This window comes from Protopterus annectens, chromosome 9.part0 (assembly GCF_019279795.1).
Source record: "Protopterus annectens isolate FY-2018-M chromosome 9.part0, PAN1.0, whole genome shotgun sequence".
Taxonomy (NCBI): Eukaryota; Metazoa; Chordata; order Ceratodontiformes; family Protopteridae; genus Protopterus; species Protopterus annectens.
The window spans coordinates 1,262,645,372-1,262,660,288 of record NC_056743.1 but is presented as its reverse complement, the minus strand read 5'-3'; the positions used below and the strand labels follow the sequence as shown (position 1 = coordinate 1,262,660,288).

The 14,917-nt window shown below is 38.1% G+C and overlaps 1 protein-coding gene across 1 annotated transcript in view; it reads right to left on the bottom strand.

Annotated features, from left to right (window-relative positions):
• Positions 1 to 14,917, bottom strand: part of LOC122810652 (extracellular calcium-sensing receptor-like) — a 275,375-nt gene that overhangs the window by 108,403 nt on the left and 152,055 nt on the right. The window contains exon 3 of the mRNA XM_044082224.1: positions 10,852 to 11,143. Coding sequence (XP_043938159.1) covers positions 10,852 to 11,143 — 292 coding nt within the window. The remainder of the gene's footprint in view (positions 1 to 10,851; positions 11,144 to 14,917) is intronic.

Below are 14,917 nucleotides of genomic sequence, written 5' to 3'. Positions count from 1 at the left end.
TGAGAGCGGCTCAGTAATGGAGCTCCTACCTGAGACAATGGGCCTACTTCAGGTTGCCAACTGTACAGAATTAAGGGACACTGTCACTGACATTGAAGAACACTAGAATATGTTTGATTGCACACAGTAATATTGTATGACAATCCCCTTGAAGGGTGGTTAAGTGAACACTTCTATTCTGCATGCACTTTGCTTTCACGTACATGTCCAGAACTCTTGATATGAAAAGCTGACAACCCTACCTACCTGGTGGTTGATGAAGATCTTTATGTATCTTGGGAAGAAAATAGATGTACCGGCTCATTGGATTAGACACCATCAGATGGTAAAGAGTAGTGTCAGTAATAATTCCCTCATCCCTGGGCAGACACCAAAACTGGTCTATTTGTTTCTTGAATTTAAATGTTGGGTCCAATGACATGCATGTATAGTATCGCCCATCATTTAGTTGTCTACCAGTTTCCATATTGTATTGTGTCCAGTCCATAACTACCACCACCCCACCCTTGTCGGCAGGTAGTATGACCAGATCATGGTTGCTCTCCAATTCCCGTATGGCCTGAATTTCAATCTTTGAGAGATTATTAGATTTAGCTCGGAATTCCCTAGAGTGAAAATGTAAATCTTTGAGAATAGAGGTCTGGAACATGTAAACATTATGATGCATTGGTGGAGTAAAAGGGGATTTATGATATTTAGACACATTCTGACATTCAGGCACAGATGTTGACTGAAAATATAACCTTATGTTTAACAATCTATAAAAAGAAATTATGTCCTGTGCAAGAATATCCTCAGAGACAAAAAAAGGAATGAAATTAAGCCCTTTCTTCAAAACTTGTATCTGTGTTTGTGACAAAGAAGTGGAGGAAATATTCAACACATTATTCTTAATGGTTATTTCTGAATCATTAGTTTCAATAGTCCCTCCATACTGTCTACCTTTGCAGTGTTTCCTCCCTCCTTTGCCTGCCCCTTAACGGACCTGGGTGTTGCTTCTTTTAGATATGGGTGAATCTGGGGTGTGCTGTGCTTCTGGATCCATGCCTGATAAGGATTCATCCCCTGAGGTATTGTAACTAGATGAAGTGGGTCTTTTCAATATTAACCTAGGTCGTTTCTGCTTCACTACCTTCCTGTTGGTGTTTTCAAACCTAACGTGTTTATTAGTAGTGAATGGGTTCCCCCTATCATAGTCAGCCAGGTCTCTCTGGAACGTTCGCATCTTTCTTTCCTTAAGTTGTTGTTCCAGATTTAATAGGTCCTGGCTGAGTTTGTTAAGACCTGTAATATAAGAGGCCTAGCCCTCAAACCCCTTTAGATCCTCACACATTTTGGTTACTTCCATAATGTCTTTATCAATGGTTCATTCATAATGGGCCAGTAGTACTTCCACAAAGCCCATGGAGGCTTTTTGTTGAGCCATGGCCCATTGGTCCATAAGCACAGTATCAATATTATTGACCAGGGGTTGTATATGTACCCTAAGCCCCCTTGGTGAAATGCCTTTAGTTAGATAGGCCTTGAATAGCTTTGAATGCCACATGTTGGTCCTCAAGGATCTCATGCTGTTGTTTAGTCTAAGGAACTGTGTTTCAGATGTATTTTCAGATTGTAAATTATCAATTCCTTTGTTCTGATTGGTTGTTGGACCCAAACCAGATATACCCAGATCATCTCGATCTGATGATAATCCCTGTAATAACATAGTTAGATCCATTAGTATTGTCAAAAAAAAAAAAAATATATATATATATATATATATATATATATATATATATATATATATATTTTTTTTTGCATGTGACCGCTGGCCAACGCCTGCCCCTTGGAACAGAAAGAACTTATAGAACATAAAACTACAAATGTAATCACCAATATTGTAGGAACCAGAGGAATTATAATAATATTTGGTTGCCCAAAGTGGATCTCTAGAATAGGTTAGCAATATCCTTGGGATATGATATCAATAGACACCAAATAACCAATATAATGCACTCTCATCAAAAAGGAAAAAATCCTTCACTCAATATAAAATATACACAGCAATGCTATGTCCATTTGAAAAATATCCATATATTTAACATTTGAATTCCAAATGGACAATAATAGCCCCTGTTATTGTATCAATGAACATAATCTCTTAAACCCATCAAAACTGTTTAGAAGAACAAAGTCTATTCATGAATAGGGATTAGATAACAGTGCTTTGTCCATTTGTTCATAACTGGTTTCTACCTTCAGATGTACCCGAACAATAATAGCCCTTGCTGTTATCATATGTAAGCATATGATTATAAACAAAAGGAAAAGCTAATGTCCTAGAGACCATAAATTGGGTCCAACCAATAATTCCTCTAGTAAAAATATAAAAAATGTAACCCACTACCATACTGTTCAAATTGGCAGCATTAGATCAGCAATCACCTACGTACATATCTACAAATTATCAAAATACCAGTGGAATCCAACAACGTATACAGAAGATTACTATGATCAAAATTGTGTGTAGACATATGCTATTAGTTTATAGTAGATGTATGATGAAATTGTATGGATAGCCATCTATAGTGTGATGTTCCCTTCCCAAATTTTCAGTTTAATTAACAAGGTCTATTCACACACTAATGGTCTCCCCTTAATATAAACGTATAGCTAATGAGTAGAACACTGTAAAACTTCACACATAAACAGTAAACATGGCTAGACCCTTTCAGCATAATGCCTCGATCCTGAAGGTTATTAATAGATATACATTAACATCCATAACTATTATGATCATTTGGAAAAATTGTGTTACTCCTGTAAAAAGTATATACTATTTCAACAAAAACACTGTATAACCCTTCAATAAACAGAGTCCCGGTTCCTGATCATGAAATTGTCCAAAAAAGTTAACACTGTACTACCAAAATAATAATAAGTTTGTTTGGGGACTGAAAATGCACCCAAACGTGTTCGCACATATATTGCACACAGTTTTAGTCCCAATGGAATCAGAAGTCCTGGTCCCCTAATGAGTAAATTGTATTTTCAGCACTAAGAAGAGAATAAATGATGCATCCATTTACACAACCCCATAGAATGCCTATCCTAGTTTGCAATATACAACAGTCCACTACATACACTCCATAGATCAAATACTGTAAATAATATGTATATTGGCAAACCTGAAGCCCTGGGGTTTGTGATAGGTCATAATAATAAGCAATAAGTCCAAAAATGTCACAAAAAGTTCCACTCCAACTTATACAATTTGGTAGCATTGCCCACTATTGGAAATGAATCCGTCCGTTGGGCCCAGTTCGCCCTCAATGCTTGATTTGTAATAAAACTAAATAACCGAATATTTCCCAAAGAAATAGTCCATCAAAATCCTGAAATGGTCAGATAAAATGGTATTCAGTGCATAACAACATTCAAAAAACACTTTTAGCCCATAAATGAATGCAACTTGGATTTTTGGAGTCGTGCAATTGCCGTACCTGCAGGGGCTGCCATTTCTCCAGTTTAAATTTTTCCAATTTGGATTCAATTTGCTTGAAGAAATTTTAAAATAATATTATAATAAATAATTTTGAAGAAATTTTGAAATAATATTTTTACATCGGCTCTAATATAGAACAAGATTCTAGGGAAGGTTTTCATTTTGGTGATGGCTATTTTGGAGAGGAATGAAAAGTTAATTTTTGACCATCTTATTAAATCATTCTGTATACTAGAGCAGCTTTTATATATATTTACTAGAGAATATGGATTAATATGGTGAAATAATGAAATACCTAGATATTAACATACATTTCTGATTTTTTATATCATGTAGTGCTGAAATGTCAAAGCAATATCAATTGGAATTTAAAGGTTATAAGACTAATTTACCTACTTTGAGTTTATAATTGGAATAAGTTGCAAAGGACTGAATTGTATTAAGCATTCTTGGAAGGTCTAGGTCTGGCATATGAGAGAGATGCTTAAATCATCTGCAAAAGCTGTAAATGAGATTTTAGTTCCAAAACATGTGAGGACAAAGTAAATGTTCTTTTAGATTAGTGCTACAAACCTATGCTTGATATAAAGATTGTATGATTGTGTTCTTAATCTCCAATATAAAGGTTGAAAAGGAGGGGAGGGGGACATCCTTGTCTAACACCATTATTAATATTAATAGGGCAGAAAGAGGTACATCATGTGAAGGGGTAAATCAGACCTGAAAATAGGAATGTTTTTCCAAAATAGAAACTTTTGATAGGTCTGTTGGAAAGATGTATCAATAACATTTTTGAATAAAGTGACATTGCAATGCTTTGAATCTCCATTCCGCCGTACACTACAGGATAAAAAAAAATCCTTGGCATTCAGAAACATGCTCACTGTGATGGTGGTGAACCTCCTGCTGTTTGTCATCTGGACATGATGTAGCCTAGAGCTCATTATCAACCAACAATGTGAAAACTCAGCCTCCTTTGCCTAACTCTCACAACATGGCTCATAGCTCTACCAGAGCACTGAAACTGCCTTACTACATTTTCTAGACACAGGCAACCAAAAGTAAAAATATGGGAACCCTGTCTCTACTCAATTTCTGCACCTCTCAAAATACATTTGTTACTGTATCTCACTCTATTCTCCTAAACAAGCTCTCACGATTAGGACTAAGTAGCCCTGCCGTTAAATGGTTTTCTAGTTACTTCAACAGCCAATATGTCAAATAGCAGGACTTACTCTTCTTACCTGCCAGTACAAACAGGAGTGCCACAGGGGTCAATATTTGGACCCCTATTGTTTAATACATTCATAAACGACATGCACAAGACAGCCAAACATGCAATAATCATACAATATGCTGATGATTCATCTCATTTGCCCAGCCCAAAACTATCCTAACTACAGTCAACCAAAACTCCTTTTCCTCTGTTCAGACATGACTAGAATCATCCAAACTACTCCTGAATCCCCCCCAAAAAATAAAATTTATGACATTTACCTCCCTTAATTTTTCATCAGCTAGTATTGCACTAAACACACTCTCATCTAACAACATCAGAAAAAAGTTACCCATACCAAGCTACTGGATGTCATCATAGATTACCAACATGTCAGTGTTGTTATCTAAAAATGCTACCACATGTTAGGGCTACTTTACAAGGGCAGTCAATATTTCACTTACCACAGAAAGAAAGTAAATGCATCATGCCTCTTATTTCCAAGTCTGTCGTATACATTTACAATTTTCACAAATGTTCAAATGATACTATGAGCAAACTTGAACATTGCTATAATAAAATAAGCAAATTTGTATGCAATCTCCCAAACCAAACCCATTACTGCATTCCCCTGCCTAACCTAAAATGGCTAGAACTAGCCAACCAAGTTCCATATACATAGCTCATAATGGCACATATGGCTACACCTTCCCTCAATCAGGCCAGACATCATTAATATAGTAGAATAGCACAAACTCAAAAGGAACCTATAATAAAAGGATCAACACCCTAATAGGATCACAAAAATCTAACAGCTAAAATGGGGGGACTCCTTATACTAAGTCAGTATAGCTAAACTATGAGACAGCACTCCTTTCACCATCAGACAAACAAGAAATCTCATTGATTTTAAAACCAGCCTCAAACTACATCTAAATCACACTAGAATCTAAAACTGTTCTTAATCTCCAGTTTTGTTCAAATACTTAAGATTTCCCCATCTCGGTTACTAAATAATATTTTCCCAACTGATTTTTTTAAGTGTTAAACCACAGTGAATATATAACACTCTCATGAGAAATATATGTATTACTTTTCTCTCAGCTGACATATTAGTGCAAACATAAATGCATATGGAATACTTTAGCTCCCATATTTTAATGCTCTGTACTACCTAGTAATGTTGTTACATTTATACTGACCATTTCCTGTCTAGTGATGTCTGCAATCTGCACCAGTGTCACTTTCTTAGGACTTGCTATCTTTGTATGATAGATCCTGTTTATTCACTCATTGTTTAATAAATATCATTATTTTTATAGACTGTTCTTTTCTTTAGAGTTTGACTAAACTGTATTATATTGCACATCCACTATTTCTTTTCTCTCAAGGCCTCTACTGAGCATGGACTGTGTAACCAAGTTGGACTTCCCCAGTAAACAAAAACAAATAAATAAATGAATAAATATTTTTTGTAGGACAGATGCCCATTTTATCTTTTCAAAGAAGGAAAGTTGAGAAGGATGTAAGGGGGGATGAAGGTATGGTAAGAGGGTGAGGATAGGTAGCAGGGGCAAACTCACACATAAGGATAAGACTAACAGGGAGGTGCTGACACAATGAGGGAGAGGGATGATAGTGGAGTGTGAAACATCAGACAAACAAAGGAAAGATAATGGTTTTGGGAAGAACTGGTCAATGAACAGGGAGGGGCAAGGACACAGAGGAGAAGGGGCCACTATGACGGCAGCTAGGGCGGCTATGTTTCCCAAACCACCCTGCTCATGTTAACTGTAATGGGAAGTCAAGACACCACACTGTGCTTCCCACCACTGGGTCCTGGCTGAGATGATGCTGCCAGTGCTGGGCAGGGTTGATAATCTTGCAGCTGTAAGAGGAGTCTTTTCAGGTGGTTAGTGCAGGCATCTATATGCCTGTCCACCAGCTCCCTCATTACATCAGCCAGCTGCCTATGGATGACAAACAAGTCACCCTGACAGAGTCACTGATGGCAACAACAGTGCCCCCAGAGGGTGAAGCTCTACCTGGCATATCAGTCTCCCCTGAGTAAAGACCCAGGAAGGCTGTCTAGCATTGCAACAAATCTAACATGCAACAGGTCTCCCTGGGGGCTGGTGGGAAGCAGTATAGCCAACGGCACTGTAGTGCAGTTGGCGTACAGAAATGCAAAGTAAAAGAAGAGCATTAACATAACAAAGACAACCAAAAATTAAAAAGTAAAGATAGCAACAAATAAGAAGGGGAGAAACAGGGAGATGTTGCATGAAATGCAATATGAAGTGCACATATATTTTAATAATACTAAGTACAGTTTTGGCATCAACATATTTGCAAAACCTATGTGAGATGCACTGCTGTCTAACATGATGTACCAAGTGTTATGCTGCTATGTGATATCTATGTAATGTCAACAGGGGAAATACTGGAAGGTGTACTAACTGTGCTGCCTAAGAGTGGCAAGTGTATTTTAGCTACTGTACCTATAAAGTGCTACAACATAGCAGTAAGATGGTATGTGTCCCACTGGCTGGCTTTATGTATCTAGCAGTTAATATACCCCTGGCATATGTGCAAAGATGGTGACATCACAGGTTTCATTACTACGTAATGTGCCATGCTATGTAAACTACATACTAGCCATTAACAATGGAAACTGACACATTTCCTGCAGTACACTCTTCAATTATGCAGGCAGTGCTATGAGAAGTCAGCCATTTTAACAGCAGTAGAGAAGGAATATCTTTGCAGTATATCAGATGAATGGTGTATTCATGCCTACACCTGGAAAGGCACTGCATTTTCTTCCAGAATAGGAGACTATTCTCTACAATAGCCCCCTAAACTATGGATAAAGGCAACACATCATTAATTTAAGGCTTCACAGGTAATATGTAGGAAGAAATGCTAAAACAACTACAGAGGATACATACAATACATGTCACATATCCTCACCCTGGCCGCTTCTTCACACTGGCTGTGAAAGTCTGGGTGGCACTTCCCCAGGTCACTATAGTGATACCTGCACTACTCACCAGAGTGAGATATGTCAATAACATCACTAACTGCATTGAGGAGACAGTACAAGGCATCCATCATCTTCTATTGTAGACCCTAATGAGTCCCCAAGCATGTAACACAGTGGCCCAGTGCAAAATGTATAGGAAGACTTTTGACTCCCTAGAACACCACCAGAGCATCCAGCCAGAAACAGTGTTGTTGACAACTATGGCCATCCTAGATAATAATGCTAGTAACCTGCAGCTACACTCAGTGCATGTCTTTGCAAAGGTCACAGAACATAGAGCTTCTCTGTAGCACCAGTGTTATGCACGTTAAAATACTGCAGTAAGGCGTGAGACATGGCAGAAAATGTATGCAATGTTAACCTTCAGTTGAACATTTTGAATGGCATTTCTCTTTAGCACCTTCATTGGCTGCATTTATTTAACATGAGAGGCAACAACCCTCTTTGTGTCATTGACATGCCCATGCATGCTCAGTGCACATCTCCTGCTCTCATTAAGCTGCATAATACAATAAAAGTATATTAACATAACTATTCTTCTAGCGACCCCTAACGGAAAAGCTGAAAGACACAACATTCTTCTAGCCTTGATGTGTAGCTTGAGTAATTCAGAAAGATTCATGACATGGGCCCTCATTTGCATAATGATCATGGTTAGAGGCCAAAAGCTACATGATGTAAACTCCAGTGACTGCTTAGAACTTCATTGCACTACCGCAGAAAACTTGGAGCACCTTACTGCAACTTGGTACACTTATGAGCAAAGGTACTTGTGAATGAGGAGAGATGCTTCACTGCCAATGTGAGGCAGAGTCTACCTGTTAATAAAGGTTTTGCTTTTACTGTACTTTCTTCTAAAGGTATTCCTTGTGCAAGTGTTGTTTTCTACCTCATATGTTTTGAAGGGCTTGATCCACATTCTAACGTACTGCCGCATTACTAGGGGAAGAAAGGCAAGTGTTGTAAATGTAATGGTAGCTATAGGCAGTCCTTTTGTGGAATATCTAAGTCAGTATTTAAAGGTGCCATGCTGGAAAGTGTGTGTTTGTAGAGTAACATTCCACTGTGTAGAACAGGAGCTTGAGATTGTATCAGGAATGGAATCTGCTGTTGTTGTTGGACTGCAGCTCAGTGCGCCTGTGACTGCTGACTGTAGAGGTGGGACATGCATAGGTACAGCCCCTACATCAGTTTTTGTTTTAGGAAGTGTGTGGGTGGCCAAGGGGAGAGACAGGAACAATCACTCAACTGGAGTACCATACCAGAATATACTCTGCTGGTCAGACCATGATGCATACCTTTAGGCAATGTACAGTTGCTAATTTCAGTCACACTTGGTGTATGCCTGGCTACCTGAGCTTGTCTGCATGTGAAACAGATCAGATATACTGGATAGGGTTACCTATCTGTTTGTAGTTATTTAATCTATCTGGTTGAGGGACAGGGGTTGCTCTCCATTGTGTCATTACAGCAACAGCATGCTGTTTTCACAACTTTTTTACATGTGTATATGTTTTAGGAAACATTTCTTTTGCTATTTTAAGTTACCAGTTTTTGGTTTAGTACTCTCCATTGTATAGTTATATATACAGTGTGGTGAATTAAAAAATATAATTTAAACTGGAGTTCAAACCTGTGTATTTTCTGGGAGCAAAGGCTCCATATAAAGGGACTCACCTTCTCCATTCCATTGCTTACATAATCCACTCAGAAGTTGCTATACCTGGGAAGAGGAGGATCACCCATTTTCGAAGAATCCCATTCCAAATACATTTTCATACTCAGTGCTGTTCACACTCATGGCATTTACAGTGAGTGTGAAATGCAGGTTCCTATCACGTTGTTGAACTTTTGAAAGTTCGAACGTCATATGGTTGACACCATATGATCGAACTTTTAAAAGTTTGAACATTTCAACGGAGATCCCCATACAGTGTAACAATGGAAGTTTTCCATTGTCTGCACTGTAGTGCAATCTCAGAGTTGGTATATTTAAAGAACGGGGCGTGTGTGAGGTGCAGGGGGGCATGCCCCCTGCTTAAGATTTCAGGTAGGTTTTTCTTTTCTTTTTTTTTTTTTTTTTTTGATTTTTGAACTTTTAAGAGTTTGAACATATGGTCTCGACCATATGGTGTTCGAACTTTTAAAAGTTTGGTTATCTGATATTGACCCTGAAATGCAGTGCTAGGAACCTGGCCTGTATTTGTCCAAGGAAGTAGGACTGTCACCTTTGGCAGGTTTACAAAGATTTAGAAATATTTCATTTTTTTACATTATGTAAAAGATATTTGTGTATGCCCCTTTTACAACAGCCATAAATAAGATTTATCAGAAGCATCTTCAGAGAACTTTTTTGCATTAATGGAAGACTGGACATTGTTAAGATATGTGCAGATAAACCAGCTACATTTACCTCCCATTCCTATTTTCACAGGACAGTCCAAATTTCTACATGCTAAAAGCTAAGACAAAAATGAATAAAAAAATAATGAATGTCTTGGTGTTTTAATGGAATAAACTCGTTTCTAATTTGCTTCCAAATATTTCAGGAAAATGTGATATGGTAACTAAGCCACCTTAATACAATTAAATCAAGAAAAATAATTAAAATCTACAAAGGTGAATCTTAATTTTGAAAATAAACCAGAATAAGTAATATGCATTTGTTGAGATTGTAACCTAATTTATAGAAAATCATGTTCTTAAGTGCTGTCTTATTCCAGACATATGAAACGGTGATAGTCCAACATGAGTGAAATAACCCTTTTAACCACTCTCTTTCTGTAATTAGAAATATGTATAGTGTGTTTTAAATATGCTGCAATATAATTCAGTAATGAGGAAATTAAAAATATGAAGGAACACAATATGTATGACAATGAAAAGCCAATTCTGATGATAAGGGAATGTTGTCAACTAAAGACACAGATCTATGTAGTGTGTGAAATGGTGTTATGAATCCAAACTTATTTTTCTTCTGTTACCCTTATGCTTCCAGTATTAAATGCTGACATTAAGATTTTTGTTTGGTAATGTTTTAAAGAGAAGACTTCATTTTTTTTCTCTGGATCTCATCCCCATAAAGCCCCTATGCTCACTCACCTGTGGGTACCGATAGAGGCCCAGTATCCTAGCCATGGGAATGGAGGAGGAGGAAGGATGATCACCAATGAAGCCAGCTAGATGTGGTTGTGCCCTGCAGTTGTAATTTGGCACTGCCAGAGTACTGCTTGTCAAGAGCCAGAGTGTTCCTTCAACTGCTTTTGCCTCAGAATAACAAGAGTCATAAATCTTGAATCCCAGTGTGACATTTGGTAGCAAAGCTGGGTTCTGATTAATCATCTCAATAGCAAAAATAATAGCCAAGGCACACTGATAAATTTCAATAAAGAACCTATGAAATATGAGATAAATTACTATATATTTTCATACAGCAAAACATATTCATTTGCATAAGTAATTTGTTGAGGTAATTCAGAGAACTATGTAGGGTCTAAATCAAATGTAATATGGATGCAGTAGCTGTAACAAGGACAGTGAATGGCAGAATGATATGACTGAAGAAGACAAGGTGCATCTGGATGACAGACAACAGGGTCAATCAAGTTTTCTGCATAATCACAGGAATGTAATGTATGCCACCGTCACATAGGCTTAATACATTTCTGTAGTACTCACTGTACCACTGCAATAAATAAATAATGCATAGTGCTTTATACAGTGTGCATTTTAGTCCCTTCAGGAGTACACCCTGTCCTAGCGAAAAGATACACAGTTCTTTTTAGAATTCTTTGTCGACTGTCACTGTGCCTAAACTGCCTTCCTGTCAGAAGTCTTTCTTTGTGAGCTCCAAGTGTGCAAAACATATAAAGCATGATTTCTACACCAAAACAATTAATTATAAAACTTACTGTTATGGTGTATAAACATTTTTTATTAACGATGCCACATGCTCCCTATAACTTGGGAGGTTGTGCACCCACACTTCTGAGAACTATAGTCTAGCTTTAAAATTGCTATATTTCACAGTAGGAACATATACCAAAGTACCACAATCTGTCACTCAGTATGTACTTCCTAAATTTACCATTAAACTCATGCTATTCTAAGAATAATAATTATAGTGCTGGAATTACACTGGGAACCTGCCAGAGTCACTTTTTGTACCACAGCTGGTCCTGTGTCTGAATATTGACTCCAAGTCTTATCCAGCCAGAGCAACTAGCACATAAATCTGATACATCCAGACAGATGTGTGTGTGTGTGTGTGTGTGTGTGTGTGTGTGTGTGTGTGTGTGTGTGTGTGTGTGTGTGTGTGTGTGTGTGTGTGTGCGTGTGTCTACTTCAAAACAGTGAAATCTCATAACACTGAACTTCAAAATATTGAGACCATAACATCAAAAACCCAAAATAGCGAAAACTCAGAACACTGAAAGTTTGCATCATAACATAGAAAACTACAATGCACATGTAAATAACATTCTCTCCACCTATAACAACACAAAACTAACAAATGCACTTTTTACTATGTTTCTGCATGGGGCCAAGCCCCCCTGCACCCCCCATGTAGGGGGCTCTGCCCCCATACACCCTGTAAATTAAATATACCAACTCCTAGATCACACTACAGTGGAAAAAAGTTAATCTCCTTACCCCACTGTAACATTATCACAATACAGAATGTTAAAATATGAATGTGTTGCCTTCATGGAAGTTAAGTTAGTGTTCTGAGAAGTGCTGGGAGAAGTGAATAGGGGAAAAAGTGCTTATTTTGCCAATCTGTACGTGTTTTTAGGCCATACAGGTAAGTGATTTAGACATTATATTTACATTCTGTATGGTGATCCCGATACTGTGAGGTTAGGAAATTAACTTTCTTCCACTGTAATGCGATCTTGGAGTTGGTATATTTAATTTATGGGGGGGTGTGGGGGGCACAACATAGTAGTTCCACTTGCCATCCTGCAGAAATGTAGTAAAAAGTGTGTAGGTTAGTTTGGTTTTGTTATAGGTGGAGGGGGTGTGTGTTATAGTTTTCAATCTTATGATGCAAAGTTTCAATGTTCTGAGTTTTCGTTGATTTGGGTTTTCAAAGTTTTGGGGTTTTGATGTTATAGTCTCACTGTTTTGAAGTTCAGTGTTATGAGATTTCAATGTTTTGAAGTAATCCCGTGTAGATACATACATGCACACACACACACACACACACACACACACACACACACACACACACACACACACACATATATATATATATCCGTGTCCTGGCAGCTAGTGCAGATGACGAACAATTAGTGAGCTACTCTCAGCCTTTATTTGCCTACTAGGTGACCTTTTTTTGGGCAACTGATAATATGGACAAGGATCCTTAATGGTCTCCTGGACTGCATGCATTTTACCTATGAAAATATATGTTCACACAAACAACAAATACCAGAAACATATACATTTATGTATATCTGTTGTGGTACAGAGACTTTAGTCAGCTTATCATGCCTGTAATTAATTACAGGATCTCCAAAATTACAAAACTTAGAAGAACAGGCATTCATTGCATCATAGGATCATAGGAGGTTGCTAGGCTACCGACCCCCTACACCTATAACAACACCAAACCAATGACACTTTCTGCTTTCTGCTTTGTTAAGGAAATGACATTCACATTAATGTTTCACTTGTAACAACAGTACTTAATGCTAAACATCTTGATTTACTTTTTCCCAATTTTCGCTAAGTTCATCATGAAATAGGTTGCTGACTAAGGTCTCTGTACCACAACAGAGCAGTACAGATACTTGCTGAAATACTGAAAAAAAGCTTCCATATAAAGTGTGGAAAGCAGTATATCCTTTATGACATATCAAAGCTTTTACAAGGGTAAATCTCACCCCTGCACCTTCTGATATGGGGATCTTCTACCAATCATACCTGTAATTAATTACAGGATCTCTAAAATTACAAAACGTAGATGAACAGGCATTCATTGCATCATAGGATCATAGGAGGTTACTAGGCTATCAACCAGGAGGTCATTTCAAACCTAGCTGTTTCATCCCAATGTAATACCATAGATACTGTAGTCAATACCCAGGATTCTGTTTAGTAATGACTCCCCATATCCAGGAGGGTTGTGGGCACTATCCCCAGTATGAATCTACATCCACTCTTCCAGGTTCCTTTTGAACAGTGTCATACAGGTGCTTTGCTTCACATGAATTGGCAGCCAATTCCAAAGATGCAGCAGTCACTGGGAGACAAATCTGTCCAGCACATCCTACTCAAGTTTCAGGCCATATTTACGTCCCTAAAATGGGTGGTTCTAGTCCCATTTGATATATGAATCTGCAGCAAATTCATTAGGTTTGGGTTAGAGATTGCTCTGTAACCTAGGCATAAGTCTCCCCTAAGAAATCTATACAATACTGAGTATAGTGACAACGACTTTAGTTGGTCAGTGTAAGGCATGTGCTGGAGTCCCTTGTGCTTTTTCTTAGAAACCTCTGAGGTCTGTCTAATTGCTGCAGGTGCTTTGTACATTATGTGACATCCCCACTCTGGGCCAGTAATTGAGGAACCTGAATCCTCACCACTCTCACTGGAGAGGGATGTTCACTTGGAATACAAATGGATAAACTCAGTATTTCCAGATGCAGACCTCTCTGCACTAAGCACAATTTCCCTTATGAGCACACAGGGAATGTACTCAGACTGGGGTCTGGGTTTCTCTCTCTGTCTCTCCACAGGTCCCCATCCTGGCTTCCCACTGGCACAGCTTCAGAGTTAGGTCCTTAGCCAAGTTCTCCACAACTCTCTCTGTGAAACCAGTGCTTTGTGTCCCTGCCCAAGTACCTGACACACCCACTCTTTGAGATTTCATTTTCACACACACACACACACACACACACACACACACACACACACACACACACACACACACACACACACACACACACACACCTGGCACAGATTACCCACTCTTCCATCTTTGCCCAGACTATAAAGTAGATTCACTGCCACCAGTCAGTTACTATAAGGCTGTTAAAAGGGTATCCAATTATACTGAGTGAAATTAATATTAATACAAATGGTAATGTTGACCAAACAGCTAGGCTTTCAGGAGTGACCAGAGTTATTACTAAATAAATATGTACAAATACTCTCAAAACTT